We start from the raw sequence: 26617 nt of genomic DNA, 5'->3' as shown, positions 1-26617 counted from the left end.
CCGTCATTAGTAATTGCCAACAGGTCCCTCTGTATGTTTTTTCTTATTATAGATGATGACTTTGTGTGCAGTGTACAGCTTAGGTAGTGTACTTTTGTTCATAGGTGTCATTTTGGTTTGTATTTTCTCAGTGACAAAGGGTTTCTAGAGGCCGTACAGTCCTCCTCTCCCTCTCAAAAGACCATTATCTTTATACTTAACCTACTAGAAGCCTGCCATAGAAAAACTACCTCACTGTAGTATTGTGTACAGCCTACTATGAAGTAGTATTTCAAAATCTGGACCTCACTAACTTCTAAACCCTGGCTACGGCCCTGTAAGTCTGCTCGTTCAGGACATGTGTCAATGAAGAGAGAAACACAAACAACTGTGAAGCTCTTATGCTCTCTGTAAATACAAAACCAGAGGATTACACAGAGCAAAGCTGACCTGCTGACCCTGTACACTAGTCTGGGTAAACACACAGTCACACACACACACACACACACACACACACACACACACACACACACACACGAAGAACCCCACAATCACCCACTTACCCTTTGCCACGGGTGAAAGGCGACAAGATCTCTTAACAACAGCTCGTCTTTTTCAATAAATTTTGCATGAAAACATGCCGCTGGAGCACCAAGTTGCCTGCTGTCATACTAGAGGAGTGTTAAATGTTTAATGACGACAACACCACACACACGCGGAGTCAGTGTCAGGGTGCCGCTCTGAGGGGGCCCCTCTTTCATCCTGACAGACACTATAAAGCTCCTCAGCCTCTCCTCCACCCCACCCCGCCGTCGACAGCGCGCCGCTCCGCTCCTCTCTGCTCCTCTCCGCTCCTCTCCCACCACCCGGCAAGAACCTGGATGTAAATGAGGTTGCAGTGTCACAGCGTGTGTACGTGTATGTGTTTGTGTGAAAAGCAGCGAGGATCAGGGGCTTCCGTAAAAGACCCCACTTCCTCCTCCTCCTCCTCTCACCCCATCACCATTAAGCGCAGAAGACGAAGAAGAAGAATGGGAAAGACGGAGGGGGAAAGAAGTGGCTTGTCATAGACAGGATATACTGCAGAAAGCCTTGTTTTACATATTCCTGAAACATCTCACTGTTTTCTGCCTTTCTTCTACTAAAGCACAACTTGTCAGGCTGCTAAACTCCCGTGGCAGCATCTGGGGAGGAACGGGAGCGTGCGTGTCAGGCGTCAGGCGGCTCTGGGACAGTGACGACCAAATGCAAAAAGTCCATAAACAGACCGGCTTTTAGTCATTTCACTCAAAAGTGTGGTGGCGGCAATTTATCATGTCACAATCTGCACATCAATTCAAAGTGAAATGCCACAAATTGCAGTTTAGTGTTTTGTTTTGTTTTCTTAATGGAATAATTACATTACTTTGATCCTTACTTACTGGAGAGCAGTGTATTTTTAGTGATGATCTAATGCTGTTCCAGTAAATGTAAATTCCATGTTAAAAATGCAAAGAACCAAAAAACAAGTTTACATTTCTGAACAATCCACCCACTGCATTCCTTTCTCTATCTGATGCGTTATGAATTTCAGAAACAACAGGCATATGACAGCCTTTAATAGCCAGATGTTAAAAAAACCAAAGCAGGAATTATCTCCGCAGACTTTATAGAAACAGTGCATATAAGCTGCGGCGAGTCGGCTTCACGCGCTTTAGTCCAAATTATTCCAACATCATACCTGCAGAGGTTTGAGTAATTTGGAGGTCCAGATAGACGGATAGATGGTTTCCAATATAATAATGCTGCCACAGGTGGAAATGCATACACACACACACAAATCAACAAACTTACTACGTACATGAGCGCGCGCACACACCTGCACACAGACAAGCTAAAGCGGGGGTCAGAGATAAAAGAAGAGATTCCTATCAATGCTGAAGGATATTGAAGCCTTAATAAGAAAATAGATATAGTCTGCTGGCCTTACATTTCACTGTTAGCTTTATTTGTTTTCCTGATACGGATCTAAGAAAGGCAATATGTAATAGCTTCAAATAAATGGAGCACTTTTCCTTTAAAAGCACATCTACCGTGTGTTCTGCTCACAAAGAGAAACCTTGAGTCCTGAGGTTTCTATGGGTGATGACCAACAGAGCATCCATGAGAATTCAAAACCATGATGCATATATTGGAAATGATATTGGAAAGTGAGGCTTTTTTTTAATTAACGTGTTTTTCAACTCTCAAAATTAAGAGTCATTTTTAAAAATAGTGACATTTACACATTGTGTAGAATTCGTGTCTTGAATAAAATGAAAATGCTTAAGGCCTATTTCACTGTGGTTTTGGTCTTCGGGAAAAAAAGAGCTAGTCAGGTCTATGACAGTTCAACGGTGAGGTACAAGCAAAGGTTTCTTCTTTTTAAATGCTCTTAAGATACGCTGTGTTTTTGTCTATTACGGCCATTGCTCCGGAGTTGACTTTCATCATCTGATTGCAATGTTTCATCACAAATACATCTGAGGGATGAAGATCCTTCTCGGTCAGATCAAACAGTCACAAAATCATAAATTGCCATTTGGCTATTACTTCATATTTCTGTTTTGAGAAAAACCCTTTGAGCCATTTTAGTTTTTTTTTTAAGCTATCAATTTACCGCTGTCTCCCTGACAAGTTTATGTACGGTCAAAACTTTATTCCAACGCGGTTTCGGTATTACTCTGTTTAAGATCATCCTCAGATCCTCACTACCTGGATTAAAAAAGTCACAACTTGATCGATACAACATGCGCTCTTTCATCTGTGCGCTTAATTATAAAGTTATCTGTTGAATAACTTGGGCCGACGCAGCCTACGCTTTGACTTTAGATACAGTTTTACCTTGTGGGACCAAAGTCTCTTAAATAGATGTGTAGCGGAGCAGCTGGTCCCTTCATCGCTCATGGGATCCATAGCTTGATACACACATCTGTGCCATTCAATATGACAAGACAACAACTGGGTATACCAGTCACATTTACAGTGGCCTCCAATCACATTAGAGCACCAAAGCATTGGGGAGGGATTGACGGTGCTATTGTGGATGGGGCCAAGAGAGGCCGCTAAGGAAGTTAGGAGAACTGGAGTGGTAGAAGATACACCACACCAAACCTGCTCCTTGTGCGTATTACAGCCTTTAGACAACACACGCTTGCAAGTGAAGATGGCATTTGCAAACTTTTCTCACCTTAATAAGGAGTTCTCATTTATTGCTTTTTTTTTTTTTTTTTTTTCCAGCCACGAGCAGCGGTGACACTGGAGATGCAGATGATCTTGTTTACGTTTCTAGACATATTGTAGCCGGGTCCAGAGGGAGAGAAGCGGCGTTAAAGACATCAGACGTCATCCGGCCACCAACACGTCGTCTAAAAACTCAAACCTATGCAGCACTCCCACCTACCATCTATTCTTATATCAACATGACGTCTCCTCTTGCAGGAGGGAATTATATCACATTACAGGGTCCAGTGCAGAGCGGTGGTTGATTGCAGGGGGAAACAGAAGGAGAAAGGGGCTGATAGATTGATGGATGGAAGGACGCGGTGATGGATGGACGGATGGAGGAGCCGAGACTGAGATCCACACTTAAGCCTGTGTTATACCGAGCGAAAATATTCTTTTTTTAGATTGAGCTGGGCCGACCCAACGCTCGTTTGTGTCCGTCTGTGCGTGTGCGCTTCCTCACTTACCCTCTTTTGTCTGCCTTGTCTTTACTCTTGTCCTTCTCTCTGTCCTTGTCTCCGTCCCTTCCCCTGTCCCGCTCTTTGTCTCTCTCCCTCTCCCGGTCGCGGCCCTTGCGCCGGCTGCGGTCCCGCTCTCTGCTGTGGCTGCGGCTCCTCCGGCGACCGTGGCTGCCTCGCCGGCTGCGGCTGCCGCTTCTGCTGCGAGACCGACGGTGGCGGGAATGAGAACTGAAAGACAGGAAGTGTAGCACAAAGTTACAATTAGAGCTTATTAACCAATAAGAAGATGAGATGATGTTTGTTTGTTTTTATTCCACAAATGAGCAAAGTTTAATATTTCCTGCTGTGTTTACTTTCTTCTTTTCTTCCTTATCTCCTATAGTTGAAGATCATCTATATTTTACAGAATGTCTTTTGGTCACTTACATGAAATCTGGCAGAACCCTTTGGAATTTCTTAGGTTTCTGCATTAATTGGTCATAAAATGTGATCTGATCTACATCTAAGTCGCAAGTGTAGACAAACACAATGTGCTTAACCTAATACCACACAAACCATTATAATAGTCCATTTCTTTATTGAACATATCCATTAAACATTCACAGTGCAGGTAGAAAAAGTAAGTGTACCCTTGGATTTAATAACTGGTTGAACATCCTTTGGCAGCAGTAACCTAAACCAAGCGTTTCCGGTAGCTGCTGATCAGACCTGTACAACACTCAGGAGGAATTTTGGACCATTCTTCCTTTTTTTTGGGAAGCAATTAATGCAGAAAACCAGGAAACTCCAAAGGGTTCTTTTCTTGCCACTGTAGCTGCATGCATGTGCATAGATGCGCATATACAGTATGTGAATAGAAGGAGCAATGAATCTAGTTGTCGCTGAGGGAAACACAGCTTGAAGATGGACTCAAGTAGACCAGTGATTCAATTCATTGCTAGTTAAGAAAAACTGTCTCTTCTTTGATGGATTTCTCTCTGTATGACTCTAAAATAGTCACAATGCAAAAGAACCAGCTCATTATACTGAGGAAAAAGTGCTCCATAAAGAGAAAACATCTACATTTTTTGAATTTTTAAATGTGTAAATGACATTATGACATATAAATACCCATAAAAACATTTAGAAAGCGGAGTTTATGGGTAGAACTAGAATCAAAACCTTTTTTGAAACACAATGCGAGATCAGCTTAATAAGACAGAGGCTTCACGTTGACACATAGAAACAATAAGCAAAACTCACAATAGGTCACTCAGATCTAATTTTCCTCGAGTGGATAAATTCATCCTTCATAGGATTGCAATAAGAATACAGTTATATGACACAGACACACACACATACACACGCACGCTGTAGTGATGAAGCCAATTAGAGCTCGGCTTAGAGGAAGGCCTGTCCTCAGTATTGATCCTGACACTGGCCCTCTGGTCTCAAAAAGATTTACAGTCTGAGATTTACTCTCTTAGTTATGACACACAAGCATAAACAAACACAAACACACACACAGCTGGACACACATCATTTTAAAAAACAGCAAATATAGAGAATTGAAAGTGTAACTCACAGCTTAATATGGTGCCATAAGGGAAAAGAAAGAAATTACCAAAATATGACCACTTATTTATGTGACACGGCACAGGCTTCTATTAACGCTTCCACATATTCTGCTCAAGTGTGAGTGTGTATGTGTGAGTCTGCATCTTGTGTGTACATCCACATATGTGTGTGTGGGTGTGTGGGATCATGATTTGAACCCCCAGTAGAAATCGGCAGCTAAGATGCCGTTATTTTCCATCATCTATCATTTTATTGATTTGTCTATAAAAACAGTCAAACCTGCTGTCCATGAGCTTTATTGCTTTCCCCCCTTTATTAGTTTGCAGTTTGGGACATCCAGAGCTGTCTCTCTCCCGACAGAAAACTAATCATTTTCTTCAGACGCCTGTCACCATCCTAACAGACAACACTCTGACAACTGTTGCAATCAATTAGGCCGGGGCGATCCCCGTCTCCGGAGAGTTAGCTGTGCTATTTCAAGGTCTCTGCAAAAGAGAATCTCTCTTTGAAAAAACACTATTTGAAGTTCAATTTCCCCTGAACACTGAAGAACAACCCAGAGTGATGATAAACCTCTTAAATATGCTTAAGTTGAACAATAACCAATATCTTTAAAAGATCACCATACTTGTATATTTACATATGGTAAATGTATATAAATTCACTTTTCAATGGATTGTTGTTATATTTAAGGATGCAACTACGGTATAGATTTGCTTGATTAAATAATGGATCAGTCTTTTTTTATTTTATATTTCTAAACAAATACAAAACAAAACCAAAGGTATTCATCTTATGCATTTTAAAATGTTTGCATTTTACTTTCAAAATGACTTAAATCCTTCATCAAGCATCTGATCGTCGAACCTCTACTTTCAGTAATACTACCGCTATCCAAGCAGCTCCAGTGGTTGCTTTTTAGTATCTTTTTCCCACAGTAAATCCTGTCTCATTGCATTCTGCAGAACAGACACTAAAGCAGCCACCCTGGAGTGATAATCAGAAATAATTACCATGAAACATCTGATTCGGAGGCAGAGGTGAAAGCAGTCATCAGTCACAGGACATTTGATTTAGCTTGCTTAATACAGTGTTTACTGGAGCCGCGATTAGCCTCGTCAGAAAATCACAGCTAATGGAAAAGAAGGAAAGAAAAACATTGGCTTTTTTTTTTTTTTTTCTTTTTTAAGGGCGGTTGGGGGGTTGGAGTCTCCAGGCGAGATGATCCATCAATGGCCCCCAAACAGACCTTGGAATGAGTGAAACTATGTGTTGACAATGCCTGCGTATGTTTGTAATCAACAGTATATGAGGGGGAAATACAACGGAGTTGCAGAGTTCCAAGTCAAAGTCTTATATTTACAGCCAAGCAAATTGTGGCCAGAAGCGGCAGATGCAATAACACAATCTCTCCCTCCCTCTTTCTCCCCCTCTCTCTCTCTTTCTCTGTCTCCCTCTCTCCCTCTGATGGCAAAGAAAACAGCCCACTTCTGGGGTGTGCAGCAAATTAAATTTACTGTAGTTAATAGAGTGAGCCTATGCTGCTAAATGTCAATTTCCTGACCAAGTCCTTCCCCTTGGAGAATGATTAGCTAATTTGAGGCTGGGGATAAATGGGCTAATGCAGGACACACACAGATAAACAGCCACAGTTGGACCCCATGCCAAGCCCTTCCCCTGCTTTACATTTTATTGGCCTTATTATCTCCAGGGAAAATGGGTCCCCCTATGGCCTAAACATATTTTCATTTCTAATAAAAGGCCCTTGCAGGTTGCTCCCACGTACAAACCCCCCCGCACCCCCACATACACACACCGCCATCAACACACACGGACGCTGCCCCCTCACAGCCTCCTTCCTCCATTCCTCCCTCGTTTCACTGTCCAATCCATTAAATCGGAGCCCTGCAATTGGCTGGCACCATTTTCCTGGTGAATTATCAATAGAGTAATTATGCTGCATGTTGGGAGCTGGGCTGAAGCTTATCGCCGCTGACCCCCCAGCACGCGCCAGGATATGATCCCTCACCACAGCCCATTGGGGTAATTATGTGGTCGGGTGTGAAGCTGGATGGTGTTACCCTTATCAGTCTGTATTCTATTTCTGTTTTCATTGAAAATTGGACATTAATGGCGGCTACGCAATACCACTAGTGTCAGATACAGGTGAACGTCTCCATTGGAATCTGACCCCAGTTAAATCATTATTCATACTTCCCAGCACCGGGACAGAGAACACATGAACACACACACACACAGACCAATCATCCTCACTGTTTCTTTAACCCTATCTTTGCCTCCTATTTGAGCAGCAGTGACACACATTCATATTGTTTCCTTCATTTCCCCAACCACCACCCTCTATAGGAAGGAAGAAGTTCATATTGTATTTATCCCAAGGCAGAAAAACACAGACGTTACCCGCTGAGAAGAACACAAGTCATGTTCTCGGCGATGCCCCGAGCAGCGTCCCTGTCCATTAGGGCCGGTGTGGCGGAGCGGTGATTAATGGCCGTGTAACCTTAACCCTATCGCATTTCAGTGGATGCTGGCGACAGTGACCCCATGTCTGACCGGTCGCTCCCACCGACAACCCACTAAAAGCTACGGAGAAATTACCATGGGGCCTGGACATGCAGTTCAGTATTATTATGTTCGGGGCAAAATGTCTATCTCCGTTTCCCGGCTAGATATTGTGTTTATGCTGCAGGAATAAAAAATACATGATGGTAATAGTGCGAGCAGGATGTTGTGCATCTTACAATCTGTCTGACTATTGTAGAGGTCAGCCACTACGCCCCAGCCCTCCACATGATATAAATAATAAAGTGTTTGCTGTTAAAATCTGGTCACTTCACTTCATTATTCTAATAAGGACAACAAAATTATTTACAACTACAACTTTCATTCATTTAGGCCATGGGTGTATACCATTATCATCGATTAGTATTTCATAAAAATAAAAAAAAAGCATGATAGAGCGGGCAACAACAAAAGTCAGTGAACAGGGGGGGCAGTTCCTTAAGTTTGAAAATGATCAATAATGAACTAAAAGTCACATCTCTTCAAACAACATTAATAGTGTAATGCTGGATAGAGTGGACAGAGGTGGCTGGATAAGACGAAACTGTGAGTCGCAATTTGACCAGGGAATTTTTGCATATCACTTTAGGGTAACACATAATAATTAGTACACACTATTAAGCATTAGTTATGCTTTAATAAATACTGAATTCATCATTTATAACACATGAATACTCATTAGTATGTAGTTTATAAAGTTAAAAGTGTTAAACATGTTTTACCTCATCATTGATAAGTACTAGATGTGTTTATAAACTACATACTAATGAGTATCCATGTGTTATAAATGAAGAATTCAGTAATTATTAATGCTTATGTTTAATAGTGTGTACTTATTATAAAGTGTTACCCACTTTCACTGTAAAAAAAAAAAATTATGATGATGGTGATTTTTTCTTCTGTGGAAAAGCATGTTCTGTTAGACGTGAAGAATATGATTTGCCTGAAGCGCCACAATGCTTTGTTTACAAAATGTCGAGACACATTTTGATCCATTTAAAAACCAAATACTGACCTAAAAATATGATGCAAAATCACAGTGGTTTTCTTATCAACTTGTTGTTGATAAAGTGTCTTTGTCACCACTAAGGAGGCATTTTGAAAACATAAAATTTGATTCAAATCGTTGATATTTATTCTTTGTATCTACAACAAGACACGCACACACACACACACACAGACACACAGAGACACACAAACACGGACTACAAAAAAGCTTGCCAGTCGACTTTTCCAAGCAACAGACAGATTGAAAAAAGAAAACGGGGCCCATTGAAAGTAAGAAGATCCATATTTGAAGAACTTCATTAATGCGCTGTTCCCTGCCGAGTTATTTCCAGTGACAGAGCACACAGCAGCAGCTTCATGTTCAAGTTAAAAGTCACTTTTCTTTTTTCTGCCATTTCAATGTGTCTAAAAGCACCTTGAGTGAGCAATGTGCATTTCCTGCTGCCAAAAGACGTGGAAAACAGCTGTTCCTGCCTGACGCTGCCTGCTGAATGGAATGCAAATATGTTAACCATCCAGAATTTATTACTTTTGAGTGCTCTTCAAACGCAACGGCAGACACAAGTTTAATTTATGATATTCCTCTAATTATGAGAGCTGTTGAAATCATTTCCCAAGCTGCTTTCTCCTTCCAAGCAGCCACATTATCTGTTCCCCCGGTTCACAGTACACACACACACACACACACACACACACACACAGGGACTCAGTCATCCAACATGCACGCCCACATAGAAACATAAATATACATACACACACTAAATAACACACGAGGAATCACTGCAAAGTAGCTGATTGTGAGCACAATTAACACAGCAAAGACCGAGCATGAAATATTCACAGAAATGTTTTTTCCCTCGTCCCCCCTCCGCTTCATAAAAGCAATGTTTAGATTTGTCATAATCTTCGGTTTGCTTTTAATTTAGCCGTCGTCAACACAAACGTCTGCGAATGCCCTGCTACGCCGAGAAGCAGAAATGAGACCCCATGCAGGCCACCCACTCACTACCCCCCCCCCAACACCCAATACGCACCCAAACACACACACACACACACACACACACACACAGTTACAGCCACGAGCCACAAGGTCAAGCCATTTAGCAGAGTTCAAAGGCCTTCAAAGACCCCTCAGATCTATATGAACCTACAACAGCCAGCCCACGATGAGGGAAAAGATAACTTTCTTGCGGCGCGATGTGGTTTCCCGTGCGTTGTGCTTTGTGCGTGCGTGTGTGTGTGTGTGCATGTGCTGATTACCTCGCGTCTTCATTGGCGCATATGCCCAGTGTCACTCAGCCACCTCATCGCAATCCTAAACTTGGCCGTCTGGTGTGCACCCGCAACCTTTGACCTTGTGTGCAGCCGCAGCTCGACATGACACCCATTAGCAGCTGGAGCTGGGGGGGAGTTTGAGGCGGGGTAGGGTGGTGAAGGTATAAGGAGGGCCGCCCCCCCCCCTCACCCCCTCACCCCCGACACAAGGTCAAGTGGAGGTCACATTGAGACTAGGTGCTAACTTGCCAACTCGCTCACAGCTACTCACGCTATTGAAACCCACTTTTTCCCCCCTCCATCCATTCATCCATCCATCCATCCATCCATCCATCACACCCCGCCCCCCCCTGGAACAATTAGTTACAGCCAGTTAGAAGAGAGTTGTTTTGGTTGTCATTGCCTTCACGTGTAAGTGAGTGGAGAGCAGGGAGGTATAGAAGAAGTTGGAGGAGGAGGAGGAGGAGGAGGAGTGGGAGTGAGGACAATAGTTGAAGGACAGGAGTGGGCTGAGGAAAGAGAAGACGTGATAAGATGAAGAAAGGAAGGACTTTTAAAAGTTGGGCAGTCAAGGACAGACAGGATAACGAAAAAGGAGGGGGGAATGAAAAAGAAAAGAGAAAAAAAAACAAAAAACGATTGAGACTTATGGAGAAGACGGAGCAGACAGCCGTGCTTCACATCAAGCTGGCTCCAATTAGCAGGTGTGCTCTCAGACGCTCGCTCTCCCTCTCTCTCTGGTCAGGGAAGATGTATTTTTCTGCCTTTTATACGCATGTATTTATGAAGTGGTGGGAGATCTGAGGGCCCTTAGCATAACAGCCTTTTATTGTTTAAATGTGGACTGCTCGGCCCCGTGTGCTTAAGTGATTTAGGAACCTCACAACTCCGGTATAAGAAAAATCATAAACGCTGAGACAAACCATGTGGGTGGACTGTAAAAGGCACCGAGGAACGGGCCGACAAAAAGCAGACACACATTCCACTACTAAAGGGAAACTACACTTAATTAAACACCCAAGACACAACTGGAATAGCGCCCTGTAAAAAACATAGCACTATTAGTTTCCCCCCCTCCTCTTCAGTGGAATAACATAAAGTTGTCTCATGACAGAGGAGAGGCTTGTCTCATAAAGAAGTTTCTAAAAAATCTTTTCTTTTTTTTTCATGAACTGCTGTCAAGAATGAACAAGGAGGAGGAGAGAGAGAGACAGAAAGAGATCAAGAAATGAGGAGAAAGAGAAAACACTCCACCCTGTGGAAAGTAAGGCTCTCCCTTCCATTAAATCTGTCACTTCTCGTAGTCTGCATGTCCGCGCGCGGGACGTGATGTAGCCCGTACTGAAGGCAAATGTTAACTCTTTTCTTCTCCTATCTTAACCAATCGCGGTCAGTGGATACGATGATTTTCTGTGCTGGGACACAGAACCATGTGAACGGAGGATTCAGGTGGTTTTATTGTCACTTGCAGCAGACAACTGCAGTGAGACTAAGTGGCCCCGGCTCACCACCAGCTATACTGATAAAAACAACACAAATACACAAAAAATTAAGAGTGCGTGCAAATGTGAGTTGAGTTTAAAACCAGGATGGTTTGTGAAAAGAAACTCCTCAGTCTCTCAGAGAGAATGAGTTTTGTAAAGAGTGCAGAAATACACTGTACAAGCAGGTTATGTGCTATAGAGGTGGGACAATAATTCAGATTCCTTTATTTATGCTCTATAGCAGTGGTTCCCAACCTTTTTTGGCTCATGACCCCATTTTGACATCACAATTTTCTGGCGACCCCGCGATCATGTGACTGCGGCTGTCAGTCAAGATGCCTCAGCTCAGATAATTCTATACGCTGCATTTTCTTTGAACTCGATTTATTTTAGAGAAAGTGAAAGTATAGAATACAGTTGTTTAAGATTGTGTGAGGTGTTTTTAATCATAACAATAATTAGTTTTTAAAAAATGTTATCAGTAATTTTTCTTTTAACAAATACTAGACATTTCAGGCGACCCCATTTGAATTCCAGGCGACCCCACATGGGGTCCCGACCCCAAGGCTGAAAAACACTGCTCTACAGTGAGTGAAATGTCAATGCAGCGGATGTCTTCTTCATTTTAAAAATATTTCTTCTTTTTCTTCTTCATTATATAGAACTTCTTTCTATTCTGTCATTTTCAATCTTTACTAAAACGCCCAACATTCAAATTAAAGACTGATCTGCCATACACAGTTGGTAGCAGGATCCAAATGATGCCACATGTTACAGTGTTGGCATGAAAGTCGTCCATTACACATCTGCAGTAGCACATGAGAGCACACTGCGTTATCTCGTTGTGTTTTGTTTTTTACCCAGCATCAATATCCCACTGAGTTTACATAGAAATTTGGCAAACTTCCACTTCGCACAAAACTGTTGACTGCATTTAAAATAATTATGTTTTTTTCCCCCCTCTCTCTATCTCTCTTTCGCGCTTTGATTCGAAGCCAAAAAAACCTCGACACCGAGCTTCTCTGTTCAACCAGTCACAGAAGTGATCCGCTCTTTGTTCAGCCAATCATGCGACAGTTGGCCACGTATCCTTTGGACCATCCATCTCTCTCTCTGCACTTCCTCCTCATGTCGGCGACTCCGCCAAAACCCAAATGGATAGACAGAGCAAAGAAAAAAAAAGAAAAAGAAAGAAAGGAAGACAAATTTCAAATAGAAAACCTAATGCGCATGCTGAGAAAGTGTTTCATTACTTTCAAAAAGACTGTCAAGGTTTCAGTCAGGACACACATGATCCTTGTTTCATTTCTCTTCCATTCTCCCTCTCACTCATTTTTCTCTCCTTTTTCCACAAATAAATTACTGAACGTGTGAGTGAAACCACATGCGAGTGTGAGTGTGTGTGTGTGTGTGTGTCAGCGTGTGTGTTTGTGTGGTTCCTCCTGCTTGTCCAAAGTGAACTGACAAGTGCAGGCAGTGGTTCCATTAGCTGGCAATTTGCTCTCAAGTTGTCCGGGGGGGTAGAGAAAGAATGACAGAGGGTTTTTTTTTTTTTTTTGGCAGTACGACGCACATGGCTCTGCTTAGGACGAGCTAAGTGAGGTGCTCACACACATAATCCTAGGCCATCATTCACACACTCTCTCACGCGTACACACTCCCGACGCGGACGTGGAGATCAATGCTGCAGATAATGTAATAGAAATGAAAATGAAACTCTCCTGCACATATTCAGATTTACTAAAAGAAAAAGAAAAAAACCCGATGATAAATGTGCGCTTTGAAAAATCAACACTGTTTCTGAATATTACCGAGACTGTGGTAAAGATAAACTGCATGTGTCCACGCACGGCTTCCTCCACTGAGTCTCAGAGAATGATGGCATCCATATGGTTTGAGCTAGAGCATAACTAGAGTACAAGGTAAACGCCGGCTGACTGAGGTTTGTCCATGGTTGCTCTCTCAGCTCAGGTCTCTGTGGACTGGCTCAAAACCTGGCCGCAGAATCACACACGGCACATAAACATACCTCCCTCCCTCTCGCCCCGTGTGTGTGTGTGTATGTCTGTGTAGTATGTTTAAGAGTGAAAAGAAGAGCTGTGGACAGACGGCGGCGTTTATCTGTGCATAAATTAAGAGCAGAAGCTGTTAATTAAGGAGGAAGGGGTGGGGTGGGGGGGGTTAGCACAGATAAAATATAACTTTGCTAATCGGCTACTTGGCAAGGTGACCTCTGAGTGCACCTGGCCTCATTCGGAGACCTGCTGTCCTGCTGGGCGAGCGGCACGGGGGGACAGTGTGCAGGTCCGGCTATAAGCAGCAGGCAACTGGTAGAGCCCCCTCCTCTTTACACTCTCTCTCTCTCTCTCTCTCTCTGTATGTGTCACTCTCTCCCTCTCTCTCTCTCTCTTCCTCTTTCTCTCTCTCCCTGTGCTCTTCCGCCCAGAGCGTTATTAGACCCAGGGCTCCGCAGCGGCTCCAAACAGCTCAATGACAACACACAGGGCCTGCCAATTAGAAATAATTAGACAGTCATTTCAGTGGCAAGTCTTTTTAAGTGCATATATAACGATGCAATGATGCTTATTAGCCGGCCTGAGCCGGCGAGGACCAGGGCCTCAAACGCTTTGGCGCTGGAGAAAATAATTATGCCAGTGATCACAAAGCGAGCTGCACATCTCTGTACTTCACCTCCACGCGTTTCAAAAATCCACTTCATTAGCTCCCGTAATTAATCCTCCATTAATTGCAGGAAAAGCCCAGTTTACCTCCCTTCGTTTCTAATTATCATCTTATAAATAGTTATGGTTATAATTAATGTGTTCATTAGGCAGGATATTTCTCTCAAAGCCTCGCTGGGAGCCAAAGGTCCGGCTCGGCTCTCTCTGAAGCCTAACCAGCCAGAAGGTGAGGCCATCCTGCCTGCATTTGCTTTTATTTTACTACATTCAACCTCCTAATTGGCATTTAAAACCCAATTTGGAAGAACTTCAAGAAGCTTAAATAGGAAAGACAGACAGAGAGAAGGCAGGAAGGGAAGAGAGGGAGAGAGAAAGAGAGATACATTTGGTGTTCATTTTCCTATGCCAGAGCTAAAAGCGTTTCTGTCTCCGTCTCTCTCTTGGTCTGGCCAGACGGATGAAGCTTTTCTCTGTCATAAAGTGAACACAATGAGGGCTGATTGCATGACATTAGTCTTTGGCATTATGGAGGTTTTTATTTGCAAAACAGTGCGAGCGTTCCGCTACTGAAGAAATAAAAGTGGGAGTGTCACATTTGTGTTGGGTTTTAGGCTTCAAACGGCCAAATTCTGTCTTTGGTAAACAGACATAGAGTCAGTCGTCTGGTTTCTATGATACTTAAATTAATCACAAAGGTTCCTGTTCATTCACACGACTTTCCAAAAGGAAAATTACTCAGCACTCCCAACGTTCAGAGCTGAACACTTCAAAAAACAAAGTAAAGCCAAAACTATATATGTTTTTTATGTATGTTTTTGTTTTGTTTTGGGTTTTTTTTGTTATATTCTATATGTTATAATGTAAACTTGAAAAATCTATTACGTTATTCACACAGTTTTTGGGAGGAAAATCTAAATCATGCAACTTGACTGGTGCCTCTGTAGCTCTGGATAACAATACTGCAATATCAGGACAAAACCATCATAATACTGTCTGAATACTTTCCTGTAACTGCAGTTTTGATGAATAAGTATATTAAATGCTACTTCTAAGCAAATGGTTCCTGTGAGATTAATTTGAGTAGCATTTAGACAAAACATATTATAAAGGACAGAAAAGCTTATACAAACTTTTTTTCCTATAAACTTTAAAGAAACTTTTCTAATTTGTCTATTCCAAACATGTCAGACAGCAAAAAGCATCTCTTTCACAGAAAAGATCATCTTCCCATCTACATTCAAAAATTAGACCGTGAAAAACGACTAGAGAAGAAAAGCTGTCATGCTATCACTGCCACTGACACTGTAAATAAATTCTTTGCAGGATAAGCAACCTGCTAATTTAACCAGTCACTTCTGGTTGACCAGGCAGACAAACTAAAGAAATTATACAGTAACAGTACTGATATTGTAACCAGTATAGTAAGAATGCTTTCCATGGTATCAAAGGATGATATTTTAATTTAATTCATCTCAAATGAATTGTGAAAAGTGTGAATTTGTTTTTTCCACTTTCTGATTTTAAAAACACAAATCAGTTGCTTGTCACCACCGACTAATCACCGATTCCTCCTTCATGCACCAAATTACAATTACAAAAAAAAAAGAAAAGAAAACTGCCTTTCAAGCCAGTGTTGTAACATAACAGGCTTTATGTGTCATTACTCACAGTTTGTTTAACAGATGGATAAAAAGAGAAAAGGGACAAGTCTTTGATGTTAAACTCGTCTTTGTTTGGGACCATCGGACTGACTCTCTCATTTGATCGTCCATGTGAGAGCAGAGGTGTGATGCCTTTTGTGAGGTGAATTCTGCATGTGTGTGTGTGTGTGTGTGTGTGTGTGTGTGTGTGTGTGTTACTCTGTGCAGACTCTACAGCTAGGCTGCTACCCAGGGGAGTGGGCTAGTGTGTTGTGAGCCTGCAGGATGGAGGGGTGCAGTGGAGTGGGGTTTGTTGGGAGAGAGAGGTGGGGGGGGGCAGCTTGGCAGAAGTGAGGGGTGAGAGAGGAGGAGGAGGAGGGTGGTGGTGGTGGTGGTGGTGGGGGTTTCCTCTGGCGTTAGAGGGGAACACTGCTTGCGGCGAGGCGGGGATGAAAGAGGCTGTCTGTGTCAGTCACTTATTCCTCCCTTTGGTAAATAAAGGTTTCTGACAACAAAGCCGAGCAGCGCTTGACTGGCCTTTACAGCAGATAAATAAAAAAGACAACACAGAGAAAGAGAGTTAGACAGAGAGAGAGAGAGAGAGAGAGAGAGAGAGAGAGGGATAAAGGGGGGGGGAAAGAGAGAAACAACAACAACAAACACGTTCAGATCTCCCGACTGGAAGCATGTTGATTTTTATGGAGTAGGGAAGACGCAGCCGAACTAAACCAGGTCATCTTTCAGTTTAAATCAACACTTTGCAAGTCCGGTAATGGGGGAAGAAGGAAGAAAGAGCTAGATGTCATCCTGCGGAGAAAAAAAAAAAGTGGGGGAGAAGAAAGGATGTGTAGACTACTAGAGCCCATAGAATTACAAGACAGATACATGAAAAGCAGCCAGGAGTCTGCTCTTAAAACACGCAACTGTAATAACGCTAAGTGAGATAACTGAGTCCCGGAGAAGAAAAAATGATTTTGGGGCTCGTTCACATTCCTCTTCATCTTATTTCCGATCCATCAGCGGCAACAATTCCTGCCTGCCTTCTGGTTCTCTCATCACGGCAACATCTCGCCACTCTGCGGAGGAACCACAGATTCCACTTGTCATGTCCTCAGAACACACTCAGGGCCGTTTCCCTTATGAAGGCAGCGACACCCCCAAACACCTGCTACATCACACACACGTGTAAGTCGAAGAACTTTTCGTGGATTAATATACGTTTCCCACCCTGCCTGCCACCTGACGGGGGAATTGCTGATCCAGGTGCAGCGAAAAAAAAGCCGCACGGCCACACAAGCGTTCTTGATTTCCCTCACCCCGCCTCTGTCTCCTCGCACTCAACCACACCACCGTCCTTCCCTTTCTCTCCCCCCCTCCTCCCCCACATCATCTACGGCCTTTCCCTCTCCTCCCTCACCACCACCTCCTCCTCCTCCTTCTCCTCCTCCCCGTTCCCGAGTTGCCTGGATGACCTTGCGCGCGCTCTGTGTCAGTGCTAGGCAGGAAAAGCTATCTAGCAGATGTACGACACCTCATCTCATACAGGAGGGAAAATTGCAGCGTGAAATAAATACCAGGCCATTGCTCAATCCTGCACACACACAAACTTACACTTACACACACTTACACACAGACACACGCCTGGAGTCCTTCTGTGATCTTCAGTCCAGAAAGCAGAGCTCATGTTGTGGAACTGTAACATCCAGATTACCTGGGTCTAGCAGCCACAAAGTCATGGCGGAGCGGCAAAGTGGTTAGAGGAGGAGGCGTCTCCCATGCAGCCAGGAGGCTCCGGGTCAAGTGCTGATGTACGAGGCGTTGTACCTGCTTCAACGTCCCTCGCCGAGGCTCTGAGACTATAGCTGCTCTGGGCGCTGGATTCTACTCAACCCTGACCTCTGACCTCTCTGAAGGAGGAAGGAGAATGTCCCTTAGGGGACCACTGAAATGTCTCATTATCATTATTATTACATCCTACGTTTCATGTCGCCTCCTTAAAGGTATAGTTTGACAATTTGGGAAATTCCTTTCCTGATAATGACTAATGGAAAAGACCAAAGATACCACTCTGATGCTGGATGCAGCAAATAGCTTCATTTAGCGTAAAGACGGGGAAACGGGGAGCTGTTTAGACTCTGTCTAATGGTAATCAAAGCCAAAGACCTCAAATTAAAACATTACACTTCATTTGTTTTATCTGTGGGGAAAATAAATAGCCCCAAACACATCCAATAAAACAGAAGACCAAGCCACAGGTTCATGCACCCACAAAACAATCAGATCTGGAAACAACATCTTTGCAATGAGTCATCAATACTGAATTCACAAAATAAAAAACATGGCGGTTTCAGCCTGTACTTGACCACGACCACATTTTTAAAATATTGATCGTCTTTTAAGGCTAAAAGGCCATGTCCCACCCGCAGTCCTTTCCCTCACGCTCCAACTAAACAACCACTTCTGGACTCGTCCCCCGACCTCTGGCTACCACGGTGGCTGAGATAATCCAGCCTCTGGTTGTCAATCCCAGCGTGGTGGGCGGTGTTGTTTAGCTTGCTATCTCTCTCTCTCTCCCCTGGGGTAAAAAAAAAAGAAAAAAAAAGACAGATAATTAGAGGTCTCACTCTCCTTAGAGTCATGACAGCACCCCGGTGTTGCTGCCGCTCCGGTGTTAACAGGGCTAAACCCTGACGCTAGCACTCTGCCCTGCTAACTCAACACAGCCCTGAAATATTAATGAGGAAAATGTAAGCGTTTGTGTGTACCCTGCAGTATACGCTCACTTATACGTGTGCATGTATGTATGAGTGCTGAGCCGTTCAATGGGATCCTCAGCTTTTGATGGGGACAAGTGGTGCAGGGGCATTGTCGCACCTGCCGTGTCTTCCCAAACTGACAGAATGACTGACTGAGCCACACACATTTAACCCCTGCTGTGGCTGCCCGTAAAAAAAACAAAAAAGCCCCGACGTTACACGGGCGTTCCACCTAAAGACGTGCTCTGTGATCCGGCTGTGATGAGAGGCCTTGTCGTGTCTTTTGTTGGACCAGATGACTGTACGCTGCTGCTGCTGCCACCGTGCTCCACTCTGCTCTTCCCCCAGCGGACTAGGCCGTGATATACAACCCCCTCCTCTCCTCCTCCTCTTCCCCTCCTGATGAACATGCATTCACGCAAATTTTGCCCATACATGCATACGCTCAATCAACCTCACACATGCTCTGTTGCTGGTGCCGCAGCTAGGGCAGGGAAGCAGGCATGTGCGTGCACGCGCCTGCACACACACACACACACAGAGCCTGATATGCCTGCTCACATCAAAGAGAATAAACATTAATGGCAAATAGGTAATCTGCTCCTCTTGTCTGTTTTACATTTCAGGGCAAGATTGACTGCCTCTGGGGGACCTGGCCCTCCTGTGATTGAGGGCAGGAAAGAGAGAAAAAAAAAAGAGGAGAAAGAGAGGAAGCAAGGATAGATGGTAAACACATGATAGAGCATTATTCTTATTTCATGTATCTCTTTATTTTTTATTTATACATGAGAGACTGAAAAGAAGGTAATAATATTCCCTCCCTTCAACCCACTATGGTCCTAATCTTCTCCCCAGCAATATTCTGATGCAGACGTTATTATTCTCACTTCTTCTGAATATTATCCCTCTCTCAAGCCCGGCTCACTGTACCATACCGACGCTCCCTTTTGTCTCTGCTGTTCATTTTCCTCCTGTAGGTTCCTCTCCTCTCTCTCCTGCTCTGACTCCACTTATTCTCTCCAGACTTTTCCATTCTCTTCTAACTTGGCGTCCCCCCCACTCTCTCTCTTCCTCCTCCTCCTCCTCCTCTCTGGTCGGTGCCTCCCTTGTCTCTTTTCTTATTCTGGAGGTGGTGCTGGGTTGGTGTGGCCGGGGTGGAGGGCGGCAGGCAGCACCTCATATCCTATCTGCGTATCAATCATGAGGTCCTGTCCACTCAATCCTCCTCTGATCCATCAGCCAGCCGCTCAGCCAGCTCAGGCAACCTCATTCAGATACACACACACTCACACACAACACTGACTGATGGCACTCAGGGCACCTGTGCGCAGTACACGCCGACCTGCTTCAATTCCACAACTCCAGCAGGTATGGAATATGCAGCATCCCGCCGCAGAATTGTAAAAAAGTGCAAGATTTTAAAACTGAACTTCCTCCGAGCGCTGCAGAAACCAAAATGAATCAATACTGAACACATCGTAGTTTCATAAGTTCTCTAAATTAATCCTATTTTGTGTCTCAAGAAGCTATTATCTCTGTTGTCAACAAATACATCAATCATTTGCTCTGTAACACATAACAAAACCGTGAAAAAGAAATTACCCAGAGTTGTAGGTGGCGTTTTCTAATCCTGTGTTTGGTCTCAACAACAATCAAATGAAATTCAAAGATTTAGCTAAGAAGCTGGAGCAAGAAAAATCATTTGGCATTTCTACCACAAATTGAACATTTGAAATTATTCAAATATTAAAATTGTTGCACATTATTTTTCCTAATCCATTTGACTGATTAGGTGTTTTAACTCGGGGCTGCATTCATGAGATGACACCGCTGGATTGTTCTGAGGCTGGAACCGGGGGAGCACATGTGGTCGCCACCGACAAAGTTTTTTCAGACGCAAATTGCAGCTGCCATGGCATAACGGCATAAATCTATCATCAGTGTCATCATTTCACACATCCCCACCTCCGACGCCGCCTCCACCTTGTAACACCCCGCCGCACGCACACACACACACACAAAAACCCCTCCGCCAACCAAACGCCGGCCCAACCCACCTGCTCCTCGCTTACCGCTAAGCCGATTACACAACGCAACCCTCCTAATCACAGTGCATTGTTTGTAAACACCGATGTCATCGACTGTAGTTCTAAATCTCCCCAAATCCCCTCCACCTTTCATCTCACACCCACACCAGTAATGCCGTTTTTTCGACTGATGTTTTAATCACCGCTGGCGCTGTGAGTGACTGCCACTGTACCGCAGAGACCAGAGGACAGGACGTGCGAAAACTGTTGGGCCGGTTTTTTTCCCCTCTCCATGGATTTGTTTTTTTAGCGCCCGTGCTGAAATGTGTCGCTTGTTCTGCAGCCACCGAATGTTCTGTGAACGCCGGATGGTTGAGAGTTGGGAGTCTTTTTTCATGGCGCCATCAACCGACCGCGCCGCTTGTGTCGAAACATCTCTGCTGCGTCTGTCCCTTCATCCTGTCACCTCTGTAATGAAGATATTAAAACTCTTTTTTTCTTTGTGATTAAAATGATCTCTGCTCTCCCCCGCAGCCATACACAAGTAAACAAAGGGGCCTCGCTCGCGCATATATTATGACAACCTTTTCTTCAATTGTGCGTCTGTGCACGTTTCTATGTGCCTGCGTGTCCGTGTGTGTGCGAGGGATTTAAAAAAAAAAAAAAAAAAACAGCACAGTTTACTGGTTCATTAGCACCAGATTAGCTATGCTAATGACATGGACCACCACACACAGAGACTTTGCCTTTATGTTTCTGAAAGGGATACATGGCTGTGTGTGTATGTGTGTGTGTGAGAAGTGTGGTGCAGGTGTGTACACATTAGTCTTGCATGAATAAGTTAGTCTCATGCTAAAAAGACAAAAAAAAGAGAAAGAAAACGAGTCAACTACAGCGATAATAATCATAATTCAACACACTATGTATGGGTAATGATGTTTTAATTGCATTAATGAGTGAAAGGAGAAGAGCTGCCGCCAGAAGAGACTGGACTGCTGTTGCATATGACCTGCTGTCTCAGTGGGTCTCTGTTTCATTAATACTCACGCAATACGGCGGACGGGGGGGGACAGGGGGGGACATGAGTACGTGCACACGCAAAGTGTTAATACAGACTTGGATGCAAGTTTCCATGTGGCTCCATTTGACGACATAAGATATAAATACTAAATGATGTGATTGTTTATGCTGCAGTACACTTCCAAAAAGCTTCTTTAATAGGAAAAGTCTGCGATGACATTCCACGTACTGATTTTTTAATACAAACACCTCATAAGTGTTTCAAGTCGTTTTGCCTTTTTTTTTTTGTCAATCCGAAATGATAAAGCAAATAAAACATGTCTTTTTAAAATATTGTTAAATGCATGTTTATTCTGGAAGAATTCTTCTGACTAACATCATCATCATCATTATGTTATTACCATAGATGAAAAGTTATGTTGCAAAATCTTGGAAATGAAGGATTTTCCCTTCATTAATCTAAACCAAACTCTCAAATGACAAAACTAAACCTACAAAGTGTTTTGAAATTCAACACTGAAGGTATTCATTCCAACACGCAAAATGAGCAAACCAAATCTGAAGTGCTCTGAATAATCTGCATCTAAGAAATGATTAGTGCTGGCGGCTGGTCAGTGCTGGACCTGATAAAACGTGAGAATTCAGTGAGCGGTGATCGTGTGTGTCGTGTATGTGCGCCGGTATTACCTCCTGTCTCGGCTGCGTGACCTGTGTGAGCGGTGGCTCCTCCCTTTGTCTCTCCCTGCACTGCGGCTCCTCCTCCTGCGAGACGAACTGTGGGACGAACTGCTGCTGGAACGCCGTCTTCTCCTGGAGCACGCAGACAGAAAGGGACAAATGTGATGTGTGTTATTGGCACGACTATTGAAACAAACCATCAATCAATGCAGCAGGGTTCTTGTTTATACAATTAATCCCTATCTGGTATTGGCAAGTCAAAAATAGTCAAACATGTAAATAGGTTCTTGCAGCCCAGTGTGGTTCATGGAGAGAAAAAAATTCCCAATCACTGAGAATATACATTTGTTATTAGAAATTATAATTTGACTTCATTGTATAATTATTCCTAGTTTACTATCACATTGTGATCCATACTGCCATAACAAACATGATTATCTATTATTCTCTGTGTTCATCCTCCAGTTTACAGCCGCTCAACAACATCATCCCTTTCCTGCATTTCTCATCTGGTTGTGTTGGTCATTTCAAGCGTAAACACGTCCGAATGTCCCAAATAACCTCACCCATTATCATCGGCGCTGACGGCTACTTTGCATTAGTGAACAAGTTTGTCCCCCAAACCCAGAGCGGCAGAGCCACGCAGGCTGCCCTACAGTTCCTCCACAGGGGCCCTTTGGTGCTCTGCTGCTCTTTAATGTGGCTACAGCCGTGTGTGTAGCGTCTATTTTCCCAAACACCGCTCACACCGTGTTTCTATTGATATCATGTAGCGGGAGGTATTTATAGGGGAGAATGTAAATGCGGAGAACCCTCCCTCCTTTATTCAAACAGTTTGAGCAATATTCATTATTTAAAAATCTCTTCTTTTGTTTCACCACAGCCAAAAATACCCAAATCTTTTTAGCACACATACACACATACAAAAAAAAGAAGAAAAAAACCCAAAAACACACTCGGTCCTGTGGGAACACTGCAAGATAGAGAAAAGGAAAAGAGAAAAGGGAAAGCAATACAAATAACACAGAGGCTGAACTATCAAACCAGATTTGTACCACTTAGAGAGGCACAGCAAAGATCCATTAGTATTCTAAAGGCTGGATCCCATGAGCGAGGCCTTATGAAATAACTTCCACAGCCCTTGTAGAACCACTTCATACATTACACAGAGGAAACACACACAGTACCGAGCCGAGGAGTTTTTTTAGGAAGGTGGCATTCGCTCACAAAATTTTCACAGAAGCCCCGCGCAAATGTAATGTAATAAAACATAATGGCTCAAACACATGTGAGTGCAAGCTGGTTAACACACAGGCTTTTAACACAAACACACTGAAAAGGTTGGACTTCATGTGTCTTGTGCACTACCACACACACTTTTTTCTGTCTTGCTCCCACTTAATATCTCACATTCATGTCATAGACTCAATTACTCTTTGCACACACACACACACACACACACTAATTATGTGGTTATGATGTCATCCGCCAAGAGTATAAGCACACCTCTGTGTTTCCACATGTGAGGTCTCTTTACAGCATCTGTATGTATGCAGGTTGAAAAGGAGTGATTTTGACAGAGGGATACACATACACACACGCACGTGCGCATGCCACGTACACACAAGGTCTTTGTTAATTGATCAAAACGTATGGCTAATAGATGAGGGACTGTGGTCCCAGGGTTTACACTGCCCACCCGGCCCCACCCTGCACAGACAGACAATGACTTCCCATCAGCAGTAATGGACCTTGACCAAGTCTCATAAATAATTACCATCAACTGGCCTTGTCTGAACAGCCACACGCAGCCGGTGGCAGCTGTAGATGGATGGATGGATGGATGGATGGATGGATGGATGGATGGATGGATGGATGGAGGAGGCCAGGTCCAGCCACTAGCCACATGTAAAGATGTCTGATTATTACTGAGCCTCCCTGTTCCTCAGCAACCGTTAAGTATCAATGTGCAGATCTTTCATAAACATAAGGAGAATCTTATAAAAGTATTATGAGGTCGTAGGAGTTTAAGGTGTCAGCTATTCCAAGGTTTAACTTATTTTCTGAAAGACTGGACACAAAACCAGGCATCTAAATGAGCCACACCAATCCTAAGTGTCCAACTTTTCAAAAAAAAGAATCAAACCTATATGCCATAATGCCAACCATCTCACCTTTCCTGTAGAGCTCTGTTTCATCTCTAAAGTGACTTAAAGAGGAACTAATCAGGATTTTCCCATTGCTATGCCACATTTTTACCTTAATTAAAAAGCTCCGGAGTAATTGTGATAGTTAACTACATGACTTGTGACTTGTTACTAGTGAGAACGGAGGCTCTCTGCCTTCGCCTGGTGTCTCATGGCTGAAAACCAACCTTGCAACATCAGTGTAGTACCTGGCCGCCACCCCGGTGTGGTGTCCCAGCTCTCGACCCTGCACACCGCCACACAAACACGCTCCGTAACCCGTAATCTTTTGTTTATGACAGTTAAGACTACACAGATATACACGTCGTAACATTGTATTATGTTAATGTTATCCATGGCTACATGTACATTTTTCGACGGCTTCGTTGTAAACAAGTGCACATGGCTGAGAGGAGGGTTAGCAAAACAGCATAAAAGCAACCAGACTTGCATAGTTCCTCTTTAACACAAAAATAAGTATCACTTTTTATTGTTTACATATGTGTTCTTCTTGTAGAAATCATATGACCGACAAAAATAGTGGAGACTTCATCATAAAGTCACTGAATTCTAAAATAAATTGAGCAGGTTCCTCAGTATTCACAGTCAATGGTACAGAGGACCTTCCCTGTCCACAGCTCTATGTGAGTAATAACTGAAAAGACTAAATATTCCGTCCTGCAGGTGTCTTCAATCATCCTAGACGGGACGCAAAACAACAAAAATGGATAGCAATCTCACCAGGGCCACGTAATCAAAACGGAAATGTAAACAACTGGACTTTTACAGTCAGACCGCAGCATTTGTTTCAAAGGTGGTTTACATGTCAATAAAACAAACTTTTCTCAAAATCCTAAAGTTTATTCCTCTTCCTTTTGAATTAAGTTGAAGGACAGACTTAACTATATACGATCCAAACTACTTCCAGCCATCTCAGTTATTATTTAGTAATGGCATTTCTCCCTTTGCCCCCATGGAGCCAAAGTAAAACAACAATAACCATTTTTTCTCTACATTAAGTTATCTATAATGCAATTACCAAAAATGATGACATGAATGCCACTTTCACAGATGGAAAACCACAGGTCTGAATAATAAAAATGAACAACGGCTGAAATCATGACTTATGGGTGCACTTGAGAAGAACAGGGACATTGTGAATGTAGTAAAATCTGTGGTTTTCCTGTCATGACAAATGTCAAAGTATCTGCTGTAAACGAGGCTATCAGAAAAAGAGATTTGCAGCAAAGTTACTGGAGCTACACTGATAAGCTTTAAAGTGTATCTGCCTTTTTAATTCATTATATGTGCTATAGCTGTCAATGCAACAAAGTTAGCCGAGAACTGGTTTTCATTTGTTGTTTCTGGAAAGAAGTCTCTCTGACAGAAGAATGTAAAAGTATGGTCAAATTAAATGTTAAAGCAGAAGTAAGCGATCCGGTTGTTTTGGCTAACTTCTTGTCAGCCGATGGAGTTAGCAGTCCCCGCCCTCGTCCCTACGTCACCACATTCACGCGCATCCCTTGGCTGCACACACAGAGAGGACTGCCCCTTTATGCCGTTCTCTCTCTCCTCATTGGATAAAGGTTGTAGGATACAAGGAAAGTTTTCTCCTCGGCTTACAGCAGAGCAGAGTGACTGACAGACCCGTGTTTCAGACCAAACACAAGTGATTGCTGTCGGAAGATATAACTATTTAAGACTTAGGCTATATTAACACAAATATTCCGCTTACTTCTGCTTTAAAATGGTGATAACTATACTTTCAAAAACAAGTGTATCAACCTCCTGCAACAAATGATACTAAACTAAATGTACAAGGGAGCCAAAATAAACAATTTAACCATCTGTACAGACAAACAACCCATCACTGAAAAAGAATAAACACCAAACAGTATATTGAACCTCTGCTTTAAAACTCAGAGAGGACTGAATTCGCTGAGACTTTATGAGCCTCCTGTGATGTCTTTCCTCCACAAGAGGAGCTCCAGGAGGTTCAACACAGTCTATTTTCCTCAGGGACTCTAGGACAGGTCAGT

At 43.2% G+C, this 26617-nt stretch overlaps 1 protein-coding gene across 1 annotated transcript in view; it reads right to left on the bottom strand.

Annotated features, from left to right (window-relative positions):
* rsrc1 (arginine/serine-rich coiled-coil 1) overlaps nucleotides 1-26617 on the bottom strand; it is a 130457-nt gene that overhangs the window by 102063 nt on the left and 1777 nt on the right. The window contains exons 3-4 of the mRNA XM_085796497.1: nucleotides 22402-22524; nucleotides 3690-3911 (exon numbers count right to left, since the gene is read on the bottom strand). Of these exons, the coding sequence (XP_085652623.1) occupies nucleotides 3690-3911; nucleotides 22402-22524 (345 nt within the window). The remainder of the gene's footprint in view (nucleotides 1-3689; nucleotides 3912-22401; nucleotides 22525-26617) is intronic.

This window comes from Trachurus japonicus, chromosome 13 (assembly GCF_045865225.1).
Source record: "Trachurus japonicus isolate A0001 chromosome 13, Traja_1.0".
Classification (NCBI taxonomy): Eukaryota; Metazoa; Chordata; class Actinopteri; order Carangiformes; family Carangidae; genus Trachurus; species Trachurus japonicus.
The sequence above is the reverse complement of the archived record's forward strand: the minus strand, read 5'-3'. Positions and strand labels throughout refer to the sequence as shown.